Source organism: Chenopodium quinoa, unplaced genomic scaffold (assembly GCF_001683475.1).
Source record: "Chenopodium quinoa cultivar QQ74 unplaced genomic scaffold, ASM168347v1, whole genome shotgun sequence".
NCBI classification, from domain to species: domain Eukaryota; kingdom Viridiplantae; phylum Streptophyta; class Magnoliopsida; order Caryophyllales; family Amaranthaceae; genus Chenopodium; species Chenopodium quinoa.
This window is the reverse complement of record NW_018742914.1, coordinates 6385622-6404313: the sequence shown is the minus strand read 5'-3', so window position 1 is coordinate 6404313 and position 18692 is coordinate 6385622. Positions and strand designations below refer to the sequence as shown.

Sequence of the window (18692 nt, the reverse complement as noted above, 5' to 3'; positions counted from 1 at the left end):
ACTGACCTCACTACCATTCACAGCCCACTACCGTTTGCTAAGTGGGGCATGGACATTCTGGGGCCATATACGCCTGCTACAGGCGGCAGAAGGTACATACTTGTTGCCGTTGACTACTTCACTAAATGGGTAGAGGCGGAGGCTGTAAAGGGAATCAAGACGAAAGATGTAATTTCATTCATTTGGAAAAACGTCATCACTCGGTTCGGGGTTCCCATGTCTATGGTTTTTGATAATGGCCCCCAATTTGAGACGCCTGTTCTCAAAAGCTGGTTGGGAGACCAAGGAATTGCACATTACTTTGCATCTGTCGGCCGTCCACAAGCAAACGGCCAGGTAGAAGCCTTTAATAAAATCATCTCAGACGGTCTCAAGAAAAAGATTGAACGAGCAGGCGGCCTATGGGCAGATGAACTACCACATGTTCTTTGGGCCATTAGGACGACTGAAAAAGGGGCGACTGGAGAAACTCCCTTCCTCCTAACTTATGGTGCAGAAGCTGTTCTTCCAATAGAACACTACGAGCCGACTCTTCGAGTAATGCTATATGATGAAGAGGCAAACTGGGAAGCTATGCGCCTGGCATTAGACTCACTTCCTGAAAAAAGGGGCAATGCTGTTTTGCGCCATGAGATCTATCGCCTAAGAATGACTAGATCATACAACAAGAAAGTACACAGGCGTCCACTCAAAGTAGGGGACTTTGTACTTAGAAAAATGGAAGCAGTTGGTAGGGCCAATGAGTCTGGAAAACTAACTCCCAACTGGGAAGGACCCTACCGAATCTATGCGGAAGTCAGGGACGGTACCTACCGTCTGGAAACACCAGACGGACAACCGTTGCCTCGAACCTGGAATGTAGATAACCTTAAAAAATATTTCTTCTGAATGATGTAAAGTAAAGAGCTACTTAATAAAGTTTGCACTTACTATTCAATATTGTATTACGAGGGGCATGCCGTCTGTACCTTTACAGTCGGCTACTCTCCATTGAGTTTCACTATCTTTAGAGGGGCATGCCGTCTGTTCCTTTACAGTCGGCTACTCTCCATCGAGTATTTTACTCACAATACTTAGCTAAAAAGATAAGGGCCTGGCCGATCCTGTACCTAACAGGCGGCTACCCTTCTTTTACTTAGCACCTACGTTCACCAAGAACTTACCAAGGCCATCGGCCGAATGATCAGACCAGGCGCCAAGCCACCTGATCAAATCTACAAAACTAATACGACCTGTCCCAACATCATAGCAGGCGTCCGACGGCATCCCTCCGGATGAAATTCGTCGCAGAGAGCAGCTCCCTTTTGGGTGGAACATTGTTCTATAAACTAATTACACGGCACCTATACGACTGTCCCCAAGGGCAACCACGTAGCCGTTTTTGAGACAAGGATAACTCTATCACTAACCAAACCAGTGGTAGCAGTTGACATCTGAGTCAGATGACCGCCTGTATTACTTGGGATAAATGCAGGGGGTACCTATTGAGTTAATAGCCAACAAACATTGGCGAATCAAGGGGTCTAGCCGGCATACGCCGCCTGGTACCTCTACTTCTCAAACAAAAGTGACGGCGACTGAGTAACTCCAAAGTTAACTCATAGTCACTCCTTCAAATTTGGTATGGAACCTAAAAGGTTTGAGTCGTCCGCCCGTTTTAAACAAACAAGGGCACTCGAACCCCTATTCCTACTGGATAACCTATTGAGTTAATAGCCAGCAAACATTGGTGAATCAAGGGGTCTAGCCGGCCTACGCCGCCTGACACCTCTACTACTCAATCAAGATTGTGACAAAGACTAAGTAACTCCTATGTTAACTTAATAGTCACTCAAACTTAGTATGAAGCCTAAAAGGTATGAGTCGTCCACTTGTTTTTAATAAACAAAGGCTCTCAACCAATACTCTTGCTAGGTTAAAAAATAACGAGTTTAAAGCCAACATTGGCAATAAAGGGAAACAACCGGTACCCGCCGCTTGTTTTCCTACTTAAAATCCTTGGCTACTAGGTAATTCTATTTACTTGGTCAAATTGAATAAAGAGTTCGAATACCGATTGATTAAATGGCCGACTGATCATCTATCCTGGAAACAGACAACCAGTCGTCCAGGGGCATAGGCGGCATACTTACCTGTCTAAACGTTTGGCCATACACAACAGTCGGTCAAGTGAGCAAACTTCAAATACTTAGACAAATTTGAACAAAAACAAAATATTTGATTAAAATGAGCCGGCCATAAAAGACCAGCAGAATATTCAAAACCCCGGCCCCCTGGCCGGGTAATTACAAAGCAAACGGCACGCAGGCCGTGAAAAGAAAAAAATATACTTAAAGCTTAAGAAGGGGGCAGTTCAGTATCAGCAGCAGCCGCCTGGTCAGCACTCTTCTTGCTGGACTCGGCCTTAGCTGCATCATTTTTTGATGCCTTACCCCCAAGTGGCACAAGCGCCACAACCGGCTCTTCCTCCTCCAACGCAACGTCCATCGCCTCTTCTTCAGCAGCCGCCAGGATCTGTTGATTATATATTTCCGAACACTGGCGGTACGTTCTTTCCCATGAGGCAAAGTCGGCACTGGGGAACAGTCGTTCCCAGGTCATGCGTTGGATTTGGGCGGAGTCTTCCACCATCTCCCGGACGAGCTCTTGTTTCTCTTGCTCGGCCTTGTCCGAGAGCTCTTGGGTAAGACTCTTCTCCTGGTTCACCAGGCGTTCTTTTACGTTAGCCAAAGATTTCTCCATGGCTTCGTAAGAGTGCATTTTTTGGCGAAGGGGTTTCAGCTCGGTTTTAAGTTTGGTGACGGTCCCCTCCAGCTCGTCAACCTTCTTTTGGGCCGTCTCTAGCTGAGCCCGAACAGCGGCGGTCGCCTGCGCCTGATAATAAAGAAGATCAAGGGTCAGTACTTCATTTTGGGCAATTTGAAACATTGCCTTATCACAGCTGGAGGCGGCCATAGCCTTTGCGGCCTTTACCTCTTTGTTTTTCCGATCAATCGGCTTGCGAAGGCTGTTGACTCGGAGCAGGGCCTAAGTACAAAGAAAAACAGGCGTCAGTTTCCAATCAAAAGAGTTAACAGGCGTCCTGGAACTCAAAAGCTCAAAAAGGTGCTAAGTATACCTCAGCTAGGATCCCCGAAATTCCATCGAGGTCAAGGGTGCCGGCACCCTTGACCGCCTCCCTGTCAGATGGAGGAACTATTTTAACCATTGACTTGGCTACCTCAACCAAGTCAAGTCCCTGGGGGCCGGCTGCATTAAGCGAAAGGAAAAAACAAGTTAGACCTAATCAAGAAGGAAGCAAGGGTGAGTTTTTACAAGCAAGTGTCCATACATCTAGGCGGCCCCGCCTGGGTTTTTGAAGAAGTGGCCGGCTGCTTCTCAGCCGCCACTGTTTTCCTGGAAGACCCAGGAGAGCTTGCAACAGTCGTCCTCCGGGCCTTGGGGTCCGGCTGTTGCGAGGAAGAAGCCCTTGGAGTGCCAGACTGAAAACAAAAAGAGTTAGTATATGCATAATACAACTAAAAGGAGGAGTTTTCAAAGCTTACCAAGGGTGCCTCCTTGCTGGGGGAGTCGACATACGACTGCTTCATTAGTGAGACCCGCAGCATGGCTGCCGCAGTCTTAGATGCTGTTATTTTACTCATGGCGTCGGCTGAAAGAAATAAACAGCAAAGTTAGTAAAAATTCCAAGTAAACAAGGCGTGAAAAAACAGAGTATTCGTCAGGCCGGCTACCTCTAGAACACCGACTGCCGAGGCCACAGGCGGCCAAGAAGTACTCGTCATAGAGCCACTTGAAGCTCGGGACGCAATTTAGGGGTACTTGCTCTCGTACCCCTGAAGTAGAGTTCATCCTAGTCTCTACTTTGAAGAGTCCTTTGTCTAGGATCTCTTTTTTAGCCTTTGGGGGAACAGGCGGCATGCTGCGGCCGCCTGCGAGAAGAGGTGGATCCCTGTTCCACTTATTAAAACGTTTGTTCAGCTCCGTGTCTGAACTCTCGATAATAAGGAAGGTGTTCCGCCAATCCTTCCATTTGTTTGCCTTACCTCTCGTCATGAGGTAACCCCTATGGCTTGTCAATTGATACCAGCCGGTACCTCCCGACTTGGGGGTCCGGCTGAGATAGTTCATGTGGGCGAAAGCCTCAAAACTTGGCTCCACCCCGTTCAGCTCGCACCCGGCCACATAGCCGAGTACGTTTACCCAAGAGTTGGGGGCTAACTGCCATAACCCCAGATCATACCCATCTAAAATCCGCTGAACAGCCGGATGTAATGGGAAGCGCAGTCCAGCTTTGATGGCCGCCACATAGCAGCCAAAGCAGCCGTCACCATAGCTGGTACCAGCCGGCCAGACGACAGTATCTTCTGGATCCGGCACAAACAGTAAATACTCCGGGCCCATTTTGTGGTTAGCAATAAAGCTCGCCACGTTGTCTCGCATGGTTGCAATCCGGCCCCGGGGCACCCTGCAGTAGTAGGGGGCGTTTTCCTCTCTGTAAGAGGCGGACGGCTCTGCCCAATTATCCCCCTTCTCCACTGCATGAGAACTTCTCGCCTCTTGTAGGCGGCTATGTTTTTCTTCTGAGCCAGAAGAACTATGGTCAGAAGAGCTGGATTCGGACTCGTCCCCTGACGAGTCCGAAGAGGACGACTCCTCCCCTCTCCTAGAGGGGCCCGCCTCCTCTCCCTTAGAAGGAGCAGAAGGAAAATTAGACATGTCCACGGTTAGATGAGAAGGGAACACCTTGGTCCCTCTCTCAGCACTGTCAGCTTGACAGTCGCCTCGTTCTACATCTGGCGCCTGGTCAGATGTTTCGCTAAGGAGCACCCTTTGGGAGGAGCCGTCTGAGTTTGATATCATAGCAGTCTTTTTTGTTCTGGCCATCACGTTCTGCATAGACACAGATTCAGTCGGACTTTGTATAAAGGGCAAAGATGGGTCCAGAAAAGGGCAGGCGGCACTCCTAGTCCTAGATTCAGCCGTCCCCGGTGACCGGCTGATCACTAACTTAGGGCGTGTCGTGTGCTTCCATGGTGCCATTTCAAAAAATAAAAAGAAAATTAAGAGTAAGAGAACTGAGTTACCTGAACGGGTGACGGTTGATGAAGTCCTGGAAGTTCGGGTCAGTCGGCTTGTCAGAACAGGCGGTAGGCAGAAAAAGTCCGAAAATGTCAGAGCAAGTTCAGGGGTCCGAATGTTCTCGCAAAAGTTCTCAAATGTGAAAATGACCGAAGTCAGCACTTCCTTTTATAGGCAAAATGAGAAGGCGAAGGGTCGCTTCCAAATTCAAATTTGGGCGGGAAAATCTCTCGGCCGTCTGCAAGGTGACACCTGTAACGGGCCGTCGCCTGTCACCGTGCGACACCTGTCACAGGCGACACGTGACCAGTCGCGTGCCACCTGTGAGGGGCAAATGATTAGGGGATTTTTATCCACCAATCACCGTCTGACAAGTGGACCAACCAGGTTCCGCCACGTGTCCTTCACGAAGGCCAACAGGAGCTTGCCACGTGTCAGTCACAGATACGTCCTCCACGGACCACTTAAGACACGCCACGTGTCCACCCATGCCGAGTGGGACAACCGGCCATCAAGGCCCATTTCAGTCTAGAGGCCCGATCAGCCCTAGGTTTACCTTAAGCCTAGAGAGTTGCACGCTTCCCAAGGCTATAAATACTCGATTAATCCTCATTAATCAAAGAACAAAAAAACAACCGAATAATTAAGAGATCAAGCAGAGAAGAACAGACTTATTAACAACCGGCTAATCTCGCTAACGACGCAGATTACCAACACTAAGCACTCTCACCTAGAGAGATCTCATTACTTTACTTTCTGTATTGATTACTCCTTAATCAGGTACTAACTTGACCGTTGGAGGCGGAGCTCTCAGGAGTCTCCGTTATTTTGTAGGTACAGACGTCCGGTTCCAGTCTCGGAATTGTAACTCTCCCGCAGGACATCAGAAAACCCCGAAACAGATGCGACCGTACAAGGGGAGAGAAAGGGTGATTGGGAGGGGGTAGGCAAAGAATATAAGAAAAATTACAATAAGGCAATACTCATACGAACTATTTTTTTGGCAAAAATTGGTACGTTTATCAAACTAGAAGCCCTCAAAATAACTGTTATTCGTAATTATCAAACAATTCACTATCGATAGATTGCACTGGATTGAAAACTAGTATTGTAATATTTACGGCTGCATCATGTACTTCCCAGTAAGCAATTAGCAGGACCCTCTACCCCTACAGCGAAAAAAACTGATGATTAGTGCTTCATTTATAATGCCTAGCTCAATGGCCTGTCTTCCCATCCTCAATCAATGAGCTCTATGTCTTTCTTCACCATTTGATACATCCAAGTCTTTTTGCTGGACAATATCAGCAGCGACAAAACTGCAAGACTCAGCATTTCAATCTGATGAACATGTAGACCGGGTTGCAGAGAAAAGCACAACTAAACCAGTATCATAACAGTACAATATCATATACCTGGTATTCTTGCATCCACTACAACTACATCGTTTTCAAGATAAGTTAGATAGTCAACTGGGGATTCCATCGCCACTTTTTAGCACCCAAGCCCCTCCCTTTGATACACATAATTCAGTTATGACCTACCACAATAAGAAGAAAACATAATTAAACACATTGAGAAAATCAAGCCAGTGTCGTAACCAACTTCCTATTCAGACACAGAGTATAACTGTATAAGGCACAAGGCAGACAGAGTAAGCAAGACTTTGCTACGATATGGAATTAAAAAACAAAAGATTCAAACTTTGTTAGAAATACTCCACCGTCAGCAAGGGTCATATCGAATTTGTATACGAGTAGATTTTGTATGTTGAAAGTTGGCAATGCTGAGTTCTTAATCTTAAACTCACATTCTATAGTTTAGATTAATTGTTTTTTTCCTATGCCAATTTTCCTAATAACAATGCTTATTCCATTCATTTTATCTTCCCTACTACATTAATGCATATCTCTTCATAAAACCAGACTGTACAATCATACTTGTATAAGAAATCACCATTGTCACAAATTGGTAAAGCAGGATCTGAAATATTATTTGTACAAAAAGAATAGCACTGACCTTCTGAAATTCAGTATTACTGGGCTCCTTTCGAAGTCTGATTTTAGCAGCTTCCATAAATTCACCTTTCTTAAGCTTTGCATTAGGCCCACTTCCAAGAAAAAGGTCAACAACTAATTTTCTGCAGGAAAATTGAGAGGATTAGAGGATTCTGAATCCCAACTAAGGTGGATAGCTCAAAATAAAAATGAAATGCCCTCTTTTATAACAGCCAAATGTATGCTTGCTTACAAATCTGTTAAAAGGGTAGAATGTGTGAGGACTAAATTGAAGGAAGAAGCTAAACAAGTAAAAAAGAATGGCTTTTGATATTAAGTGTCAATGAAAAGATATTCTTGGAAGAGTTGACACAGCATATCAGGCTGAATAGCCAATTGTAGTATTTAAAAGATCCCCTTTTCGAAAAATAATTGCTATAAGGTGGTCAAAAGTTCACAGCACCCTAATAGAGGTGGAAGGTTCCCATCCTCCTTGTTTCTCTATGAAGTATCAACCATCAATATTACAGGCATATGCTAACTTAGAAGGATGATGCACTCATTAAATGCAGCATAAAATTTGACAAATATTCTTCAATGTTCTATCAAGAGACAGGCCATTCCAAAAGCCTTTTTCCAAAGCACATGGAAATATGGAATACCCCCGATAACTAATGTGATCTAGTGACCACAAAGCTTCATGCCCTAACAACTTCTCATCACTATAGTTCCTAGCTTCAAATAAAATATTATATAATGCAAGAAGATGAGAAAAAGAAAACCTCAATTGATCAAACTCTGGATGCTCTGAAGACGACTTCAACATATAGACATCGTGGACATTATAAGCAATTTCACGTATAGCAGCTTTAAGCTCTTCCGGGGCATCAACACCCTTTGCAGCAGCTACAGCAGCTCTGGCATCAGCCTTTGGGAGGGCAGACATAGAAACTGCCATGTCCCTCAGACCTCGGCAAATTGTTTGAAAGCTGTCAAAATGGTATAGCATTCATTATCTAGCTCTGTTAATAAAACAATTGGTGATGAGAATGATGACTACAATAATGTGCAAATCACAATAAACTGAAAACTAGGATAGTGGTCTCAGTATGCCAAACTGCATTTAATTGTATTTAAATAATAAATAGATAATGAGGATGATGGTCAAAGTATACACATAGTTTTATATTGTAATTCTATTTATGAAAACAAAAACTTGATTTCTAAGAAAACAAAAACCCTCAAACCTTTTGAGAGATTTTCAAAATTATGTCCACTTATGACTTATGATTGTAACCACCTTCAATGTGTGAAACATGCAATATTACAACACTTTTGTTGCGAAAAAAAAAAGTGGTTGATATGATACTTGATAAGATTAATTTCACAGAATTCTAGTTATCGTGAAGGACATAACTGGCGGTTTAACTTCTTTTTAAATTTTAATAGGCACAAGTTAACCAGACTTAATATTAGAGTAAAGTTCCAACTATTACATAAGTTGGAGGGAGGATATACACATAAATACTCTCACTACTCCGCTAAGTACCATGGTCATCTATGTTTTCTGAACTTCTGAAGCAGTGACATAGTTAAGAGAAATAAAATGACCTGCACAGCATCTAAGCACCCTATATAATTCTCCTAAAATTCAAGCAGAATCTAATGTGTAACTTACAAAAAAATATTAGGAGTATAATTCAGGTCACAAATATAGGAACTCCTTACCTGCAAACTTTGTGAGATTGGAAAAGCTTTTTCAAAATCTTAGGTAGGGCTTCTTGAGTTTCTTTTGACATGGAAGTGCTTGCAGAGCGTGCTACAGTTGTTTCTCTTACAGCACCTTCATCAGAAGGCAGTGAGGATCCAGGTCTGTTGAAGCTTCTCGAAGCTTGCACTGCTTTACGACTGGCAAATTTTTGTTGTATCAGTTGCTCATTAACTTCCCATAGCTTCATTTGTTTCTCGACAACATCTGGATGAAGTTTCATAAACAAAACATCTGTAGCCTCTTTGAACTTCCAATCTTTACAGGATGGTCTCTCAACAGCTAATTCTCTTAGTACTATTTTCCCAGTAGATTTCTGGGATCCCAGGACATCTAATTCTATGTCTTTTATGAATGGACTCTGGCTGAACAGAAGAAGAGCATAATCTCTTGCTAAAATTTCTGGTCCACGTGCATTTGGATGCCGGATGCTAGATTTTAGAACCCAGAGACCTTGTACTAAAAGAGCATATTTTTGAAGGATTTCAAGAACTTCTTCAACAGGGTCATCAGGTGCAAGATGCTTAATGACTTTAAATCGTTGAATAGAAGGTCCCTGAAACATTTTGAAAGTTAAAGCTCAATTTTTTTTTTTTTGAATTTTTATTTTTATCCAAGATTGTTTTAGCATGTTTCACCAAAGAGGAACATAAACAAAAAAACAGATATAGTGCCCAAGTTAACAAAAGCAGGTGCTTGTTTTGCATGCAAGGGTAACATGAACTCCCTCATCCCATAGTACTTTTCACCTAGGGCCGTTTGGTTGGGGGTATTCATCAAAGGGAATAAGAATCATCTGCCCTAATTCCCTTTGTTGTTGTTTGTTAGGCCTTTTTCCCCATTCCCCCAAATCCTTCAAACTAGATCCTCCCCCCCCCTCCACAGGTTTTTTTCATTCCCTTTCCTTAGCCACCATTACACCACCATACCCACACCAGCCACCACACAGCTGGCGCGCTGCCCCTACTCTGCCCCTCGCCACACCTCCCCCGCCCTTCACCACCCCCTGAAAAGCCCTTCTCTGAAAAATATCCCTCACCCCCGCAAACCCTAGAAACCAGTCCCCATCCCCCCAAAAGGCCGGCTGCCCCTCCCCCACCCTCAAAACCCTTTTCAGAGGGTGGTGAGGGGCGGCAAGCCAGCTAGGTGATGGGGTGGCTGGAGAAGGTGGAAATCAAGGAAATAGGTGGTTGTGTGTTGGTTGGATTGGTGGCTTTGATTCCCTTTCTTTTTTAAAGCAAACAACATAGCAAATTTCAGGGATTTTCATTCCATTCTTATTATTTCCCTTCATTCATTCCATTCCATTTACCCTGTGCAAACCAAACAGCCCTTGATTATCACCTATCACTGAAATGTGAATGCTTTGTTACAATTTTACTAATCTATTTTCAATATCAATAGAATACGTACAAAATAAAAACCCTCTAATATGTGTGCAAAACAATAAAGAAATATTATAGCATAAGAAAATAAGTAGATATGCATAGCACAATTTGCCAGATTGATTCCACCCCAAGCAAAATATATTTTTCTATTATAATGATTACTTGACATTAAATCCACCTCATCTGGTGACAAGAATCATCACTCAGAGTCCATGACCATAGAGATTATCATGTCTAACAAAGTAAAAACCGGCATTATGTGCAAGAGTGCAACTCCACAATCCAAATTCAAAAATACATTTCTTAAGGTTCTGCTAGACATAAGCTCACAACATCACCTGGGGCACAATAGAGCAGTTCAAAATGCTCTACATGAGTTCTTGTGAGGTGTCATATCAATCTGTCATTGACTGATCTATTGACCCAGGCGAAACCGTCTCAAAAGAGCAGGTAAGCAATTTTATACCAAAAATCAAGGGCAGAAGTGGACTAAATTACCGAAACAATAATGTCTAACCTTTTTTCTTATACTTATTTATTAAAAGATAGACCCACATCATTCTCTTTTAAATTTTTTTGGGTATTATACTAGTCAGCACAATCCTATTGAGTGTTACTCTATAATCCCTAAAAAAATGGAATACATACCAAGTTCAGAAAAGAAAACAGAAAGTGCATCTTTCTAAACATATGGAGAGGGGACTTCTAATGTCTCAACAAAGGCTTTTTCTTTAGCATATATTTACTTTCCAGTGTCAAAAATCAGCTCAAATTTTTTATTTATTTTTTTCCCAAACAAAATAAAGCAACTACCATTTGTTAATTCTCATTGTCAACCCCCTCTCATGACTATAACAGATGCACGTCTCAACTCCAGATTCCCTGCCCTACTTCTAAAAATCCCTTGTCTATACTTAATTTCTCAAGAATCTCAGCAATCTGATTTGTTGCAAGCAGAATTTGGAGGGACAGCTTATAAAATTAGGTGTAACTTCCTGACTGGTTTACCATAATTAAATTGCAAAAGTTGTAATCGGCGTCATTGTCAACACCACAAAACAAAAGTTATATCACCAAAAGCATCATCACTCATCAGTGAGCAGTCATGCGTAGAGAAAATGGGAGAAGCAACAAACAGATGCATGGAAAGAAATCATTAATAAGCAGCTACTTGCCAAAGGTCGTGCAAGTTCAACAACATGCATTGACACATACAAGCAGGGTACAATAACTTAGATAATAATGTTACTGATTCGAGCCACAGAAAATATTCAAGTTATAAGATGGATAGCAGATCAAACCTCAACAAGCAACGTCTTTATTCGTTCCTCCAGTGGAAGGGAAAGCAAAAAACTGCATCAACCAAAACCTCCACATTACCATAAGTATAACAAAAACATATTGCTCATCACTTTGCAGGGAACCAAAAAAGATAATAGCAACAAACCAATTATAAATTCAGAAAGACATTTACAACCAGCACAAGCAGTAGCCATCAAAAAGTAGCCCCCCCCCCCCCCCCCTCAAACATCTTTAAGTTTTGTTTTCTTCCTTCCTTTTTTCTTTTTTTTTTTCAGGTAGTGCAATAATGGGGACTAATAAGATGTAACTTAGCAGCTACCCAAGTTTACCTTGGACAGAGGGAGTAGTAGGATCCCGTCAATAGATGTAGTCCATGTAGATTGTTGAAAAGACCAAGATTGCTAACTTCATTAAATCTTGTTGTTTTAACATAAAAACTAAGTCGTATAAATGCATGCATACCAGCCCAACTACAATTTTCCACACACACACAATGACAGAGAGTATCAAGGTGTGGGCACGTGTATACTATAATTGTGATAGATCTAAGAAAGCCACTGGGGACTTTGTAAAGAACTTAGTTCGGCCACCCAGCGAAATCAATGTAACAGCAAGAATTTGTGATTTTAACTAGCAAACTAATAAAGATGGAAGCTTTAGATTGATTAATAATGGTGGGCGGGTTACAAAGATAGGCTGTGTAATGGGTACATTGATACCTAAGCATCGTGGTTGGGTTACATATGAGAGGAGAAGGAAGAGAGGTCAGCAAATGGGAATGAGTAAGGATGTGACAGAAGGACAGCCACCAAATCACCAAATCAATGATGAGCAGCCCTTCTTTGAATGACAGCTGCCATAATCTTTTGTCTTCTTTCTAATTTAGGGTGATCTTGTATATATAAGAAAGGGAGGGTAGGAATGTGCAGTCAGGCAGTGATTTTGTTAGCATTAGTGAGCTAGAGAGTGGTGCCCTAAAGGTACTAAATCAGAGAGTAGTGGCCTCAAGCCACCATTGTGTAAATTTCTTCCATTTTCATTAATCAAAAAGCTGCCTACTTTCTTCAAAAATCATATCTTTATTGCTTAATCAATAGTATTACAAGTCTAAACTAACAAAAGTGTTACAGGCTGATAGCTTAAGGCTATCAATCTTCGATAGTGAGTTTAGCTCACAACTCTCCAATAATGGCTTTAGGCCATAACTCTCCAAAGGTTCTCACCAAATTTTTGCCTACCTATTTCCTTCCCTTACCTCTCTATTTATACTAATAAAACTAGAATACCTATACTACCCCTCCAAGTTAGTCTATTAGAGCCTTACAGATAATTTTAGTTTCACTGCCTCAGGATTCTACTTCACCAACTTTTAGTACATATGTTGCAAATGGAAGAGATGCAGCTTGTGTTCAAAAAACATCTTCTTCGGGGGTAATCAACCAGACAAAACATACCAGCTTAAGTAGTAGATGTTTATACCTATCTATAATTGGCAAAATCCAACTTAAAATTTTCAAAACAACAAAGTTTAAGGAATACATTTTAATGCACATGCCATGAAAATCTCAACATCCAAGAGCTTAAATAATAGTATATCAACAAGACACCAACCACAGAATGTACAAAAGGAAGACCAGAGTTTTGATAGCATACCGTTTGGATGGTCCTCTTGATGTCATCTTGTTGATCACCGCTCTAGGACACAAGGAATTTAAGTAATCATACCTAAAACGAAACTTGATTATCATCCATATAACAAGAATAAAAACATGAGGAAACAACGAGTTAAATGGCAACCCAATTTATTCTCTCCATTGGATGTAATTATTGAAACTTAGGTTTTCTCTGTTAGCCATCTTAATAAGCTCTCAATTAAAGGAAAAAAAAAAAAAACAGAAAATCAACAGTGGGAAGCAGAAGATATACGGATTCATCAAAAACTGTAACGGATCCTTCTGTTCTGTCACCATCTTCCTCAGATATTTTTCTGCGAGTCCAGTAGCTGAGCTGTGATACTTGAGGGAAATCCAAGACTGCATTAAATCAGGCAGAATAATCCGTAAGTTGTACTTTCTAAAGGAACAATGCTCATTTCTCAAAGTATAGAAGCCTATCATGCACACATACTAACAAATGTTAAGCAATAACATAACAGAAGTCAAACAGGGACAAACAGAGCTGTAATTAACCAATAATCGAATGCTAAGAGAGGACACACTACAATATATACCAAGGAATTACTCTCACTTATATATTATACTCAGAGTATTTCCAAACTTTCAGACGACGTTAAGTATCAAGCTAAGAAGTATAAAAAATCAACGAAAACTTTAAGTCAAAACATGTGCCTAAATTGATTGGTCTCTACATGAGGGTAAGCTTTCAATTGAAATAAAGGACAATCATTCTTCCTACCTCCACAGCTGCTGGATCCGTTTGTTTCATCTGCACATCAGAACAGCCCCAGAAATTATAACGTAAGCATGAATGTGAAAATAGATAACTGAAAACTTGCTTGACAACATAATTCAAACTTTATATTGTCAGCACATAATACAGGAATCAACCAAATAAAACAATTTTTACCAGAATCTGTAATAAATAAGAAACCTTTGAAATCAACAGACATATCAAAACTTAATACAGCATTAAGCATAAAATGTGGAAATCATCAACACCAACCAGGATAAAGCCATGGGTATTTTTTTCCCCTATATGCAAAATCCATTTCGAAGGAAATTGTGCTCCTCAATCAGGAACGAATTCCAAAAGATCGAAGGTTAAATTAATTATAGGTATCTCTCTCTATCCGTTCTAAGTGAACCATCAAGCCACTTAACCTAAGGCACAAAGGATACAGCATAATTTTGTTAAACTAGTTTCAAGTGGTATGACACAAAGAAACACCAATCAAAACCGACTGTGGCCAAAGAAAAGCTATTCAGAAATTGAAGGATCAGAAGTACTCTGACCTATACTTTCCCAAAGCAATTATATAAAACATAGCATTGTATTAACTTGTTCACCATCCATATGCACCCTCTTAATTTTTTTCCCAATCTTTCCCTTGTAAATAATTCAACATAAGGAACCTAATACTGTAAAAAAACCATTAATAATTACAAGTTAAAAGAAAGGAAAGCCCAACTTCCCCATGTATAAATCTCAGTTCATTATGGTCCATGACATATCGGAAAATATCCAACAGCAGAAGTCGTTGAATCTCCAAACCAACTCATAAAATTCCCATATTTATCACTAAAGAAAAGGAAGAAAGAGGAGATAGACACAGAGGCAAAGGGAAGAGAGCGAGATTTGAGTTTCAATATTTATAATACTACAGAGTAACGAAAAAAGCAAGCACAAAAATATGGCCTCAAACACTAAACTTTTTAATACTTCATGGGTTTGACATTAAAATCTAAATACCCATCCAATCCATTCCGAAAACCATCCTCAAAACCAATAATACCATACTTGACCTCATTACCATATAGATGAAGATTAGAGAAGCATCAGATTCCAACATCCTCAACTTAAAGAACTCCATATTTATAATCACTTGTTCTTTCTTTGACAAAAGTTATAAGCTTCTTTAACGAATTAACACATCTAAGGAATTTACATCTGTACTCTCCACAGCACAAATAAAACCACCTGGATTCTCAAAAAGAAAGAAAGGAGAAAGTAAAGCAGGTGAAATATATCAATAATTTTTTTTATACTACATACGTTCCAAAGTATATAGTTCTATACATGCAAAATAGAGCAGGATTTTGGGCTTGAAAGAACCTAATAGTCGACCTACCAAACAATAATATAAATCAGTACCTCCTTCCTTGATGGCCCAGCAACAGCACTATTATTAGATCTTTCTTCTTTAAAAGTAACATTTGGTTGTTTTATCTTTGACCCACTAGAATCTAAAGATTCCATTGACGGTCGTAGCTGCACAACTGCATGAATGGGGTTTAGATATAGCTGCAAAATAAAAAAAAATAATAGACCTTGCTTTAAAATTATATCACGTTGCATAAAAAAAAAATATAAATAAAATAAAAAAAATAAAATTATATCACGTCGTTAAGACATAGATATGATGCGCAAATTTTTTTTCTGATTCAAAGAAATCAAGTCATATAGGACTTTATAATCATTTTTTACACTGAAAATATTTGTTGAAATAATCTAGTGAGAGCATGTTTACATTGTAGATTAATTTATTGTTTCAGAAATTAATGGCCAAAGTCTACAAAATTTGAAAGTTAAAAGCAGCCTATAACTTTGGGATAAAGAAAGTCTATGTAACAACTAGAGAAAAGTCGAAAAACCACATTATAATATTATATGCACAAACACCAAGTCACCAATCTGATAGCAGACTACACAGCAGGGAGCCTACGCAAATGCAGAGTCCAAGTAATAACTATTAATGCCACAATTTATTTATCTATATTAAACTCATCTCTTCCTTTCCCTCCCCTTCCCTTTCCTCTATTTCTCTCCATCCAAACAAGCTGTTAATGATAATCCATCTTTAAAAGAAAAAAGTAATATAGACAAGTTTATTCAAACCATGAGCTATGCATTGATTCCAGTAGAATAGCTAGCTGCAGGAACTGGGAAGCTATGCATAGCGTTTTTACAGAGTAATACGGGTCACTACCATCAATAAAAATGAATCTGTATTTCTTACAAGTAATTATTTAAACCAAACAGTAATCCACAGCAAACTTGATCCTAGTGTCTTATTTGGATTAATTAGACGATGAATATCTTCCAAAATTGTCATTTAAAAAAACCTAGTGCAGTTAGAAAACTGTACAGAGTCTAAGTATAGAAAAAGCATACCTTCTTATCAAACAACACCCCAATAGCATAACTAGTTGTTTGAGGCGGCTTGCATGAAGACGACAAAGTCTGGAAGCATGAAAAAAATCATTAGAAAGATATCAGATACTTTTCCAATGATTAAAAAAAAAAAAAAAAAAAAAAAAAAAAAGAAAGAATAAAATACATCAAAGCAGAATTAGGGCTTTTGACACAGGAATGAACTCCTGAACATTAGTAGTTTAATATCCTTGCCTAGACAGCCTTTGACATAGATAAAGAAAATCTTGATACAAGGTGCATGAAAATATTACTATGAAAATTTTGCCTATACAGAAAACATGGATGGTAAATACAAACTCATCCTATGAAAATATTACTAGCTGGTTTTAATAACAACATACAAGACCATAATTTAAGTACATATCCTTAAAGCAAGGTTATTATTGCATGAAGGGAGTATATGGCTACTTCTAGTGAAGCATAAGTGCTAAACTGCATTTCTCAATCCTGGCAATAAAAAGCACAAACATCTTTTCATTGCTATAGGCTCGTCAAAATATTGGATAAAATGAGCGACAACCATTTATTTGGCTGTAGGCTCGTCAAAATACTAGATTCACACCAACATGTACTTAATCGTGAATAAATAGCAATATAAGTACACATTAATTGAACTTCAGACTAATAGATTAAAGAAAGTCATCTACCGCAAAAGATTGAACCCTAGCGTGATTATATTTGATTTTTATTCATATAGTGAATTAGTGAGTGTTTCAAGATGCCAAGTCCATTCAAACATTCAATCAAGTGCTAGCTCATTAATCCGAAATCAAGCACTCAACACCATTTATATCCAATAACCAACAAAACTCGACTCCAATAACAATAACAAATCAAATACACTAGTAAAAACACCAACCTGAGTGACCAATTTTCCATCATCTGTATCAGATTTGAGATAATTATCCGAATTTGTATCAATCGACAAATCGACCTCCACCTCTCCACTCTTCGGCTTATATCTCACCTGTTCACCATTACAATACCAACATAAACATCTCCAAAAACAAAACATACTTCAATGGACATTGCAACACATACAACTACAACAACAATCAAAATTCCTCATCAATAATACCTCAGTACATCGCTGCTCCAACTCATACGGCCGCCACGACGGTCTCAACGGATATTGCAACACATACAACTACAACAACAATCACCAAACAAATAAACACAATAATTTCATCAAATTAAACACAAAAAAATCAACAATTCAATCCAATTTTGAAATCAGAAATTCTTCTTTCACCTGAGTAGCAGGATCACGAGGAGTGTAGTAAACATCATACTCAGCAACAACACAATCTTCCTCAACATCTACCTCCATAGAATTGGAAGTTTCTGGAATTTCTCTCTCCTCCATTACCTCTTCTTTAAGCTCCACACTATCAACCTCCATTTTCGCCTCCGCAACAGGCACCGTAGAATCCTCCTCCTTCTTCACTTCCACTTTCGGCTCCGATTTCATCGCACCGGAGTTCTTCGTCTTCGGTTGAAACCTAGCATTCTTCGGCGCAAATCTTGACGGTTTCGGCTTCGGTGCTTGAAACGGATCATCCAAATCTTCAAAATCCATCTCTCTCTCTCTAAAATTCACAGAACCTTCAACAATGGAGGTAGTTTTTTCTCTCTCTAAAAACACACTCAAGCTTCAACAATGGCGGTAGTTTTTCTCTCTCCAAAAAAAAAAGAAAAAAAAGAAGAGAATCTGAAAAATAAGAGTTTTCAGTATTTAAGGGTTTTGGGTTTAGGGGGAAGTGAAGTAATTATCCCACATCGAAAGATTAAGTAAGAAATGAAGTATTTATAAAGGTAAAGTAGCTTGATAATCCCAATCCGAGTTTGAAGGTTGAAGTGAATGGGCCGTGGGCTTTCTTAAAGGTGGGTCCAGGCCCAGGAAAGTCCCCGGGCCAATTACCACAGAGATGTGAGCCTCGGAAACGAGTGTGCTTTACGATGGAAGATCCAGATTTGCATTCATGTGAATCGGGGCTGAGACGAGTGTGGAGCTCTTTATGGATCTTCTACGGAAGTATTTGTGGCCGATTGTTACAGTTATTCACTTGGGTTCTTCTGATCCTACCTGAACGGGGCTTACAACCTTTAAACTCAACCTTTTTGGTCAATTGTCGAAATTAAGTCGTATTGTCGTTGAGCATCATCGATCTTAACCCTATGCAGCTTCAAAATGTTTGGTTGAGGTGTTTCACCTTGGCTTTCAAATGCTTCATTTATAGGTTCATACCTGCTCTTAGTTAC

General features: G+C 40.1%; 1 protein-coding gene across 2 annotated transcripts; it reads right to left on the bottom strand.

Moving 5' to 3' along the window:
* Positions 1 to 6039: 6039 nt before the first annotated feature.
* LOC110728052 (DNA-directed RNA polymerase III subunit RPC5-like) lies at positions 6040 to 18393 on the bottom strand. Of its 2 annotated transcripts, XR_002512636.1 has the most exons (14): positions 17683 to 18393; positions 17509 to 17577; positions 17290 to 17397; positions 16389 to 16457; positions 15369 to 15518; positions 13953 to 13982; positions 13464 to 13570; positions 13191 to 13262; positions 11537 to 11588; positions 8808 to 9403; positions 7862 to 8068; positions 7102 to 7222; positions 6498 to 6622; positions 6040 to 6401 (listed from the first exon to the last, which is right to left on the bottom strand). XR_002512636.1 is itself a non-coding variant. In XM_021907667.1 (13 exons), exons 1-13 carry the CDS (start codon positions 18007 to 18009, stop codon positions 6551 to 6553), a joined length of 1980 nt encoding a protein of 659 aa, XP_021763359.1. In that variant the 5' UTR covers positions 18010 to 18393; the 3' UTR covers positions 6040 to 6550. The 2 variants fall into 2 exon arrangements, 1 of the variants encoding a protein (XP_021763359.1); XM_021907667.1 differs by having other exon boundaries at positions 6040 to 6622.
* Positions 18394 to 18692: the final 299 nt, after the last annotated feature.

What these genes read in the sequence shown, in the direction of transcription:
- LOC110728052 (XM_021907667.1), bottom strand. Translation starts at nt 18,009, where the DNA reads ATGGATTTTGAAGATTTGGATGATCCGTTTCAAGCACCGAAGCCGAAA. An exon ending in TAAAGACGTTGCTTGTTGAG is followed by an intron (nt 9,404 to 11,536) that starts GTTTGATCTGCT and finishes AAAATGTTTCAG; the next exon opens with GGACCTTCTATTCAACGATT. An exon ending in GTAATACTGAATTTCAGAAG is followed by an intron (nt 6,623 to 7,101) that starts GTCAGTGCTATT and finishes TTATTGTGGTAG; the next exon opens with GTCATAACTGAATTATGTGT.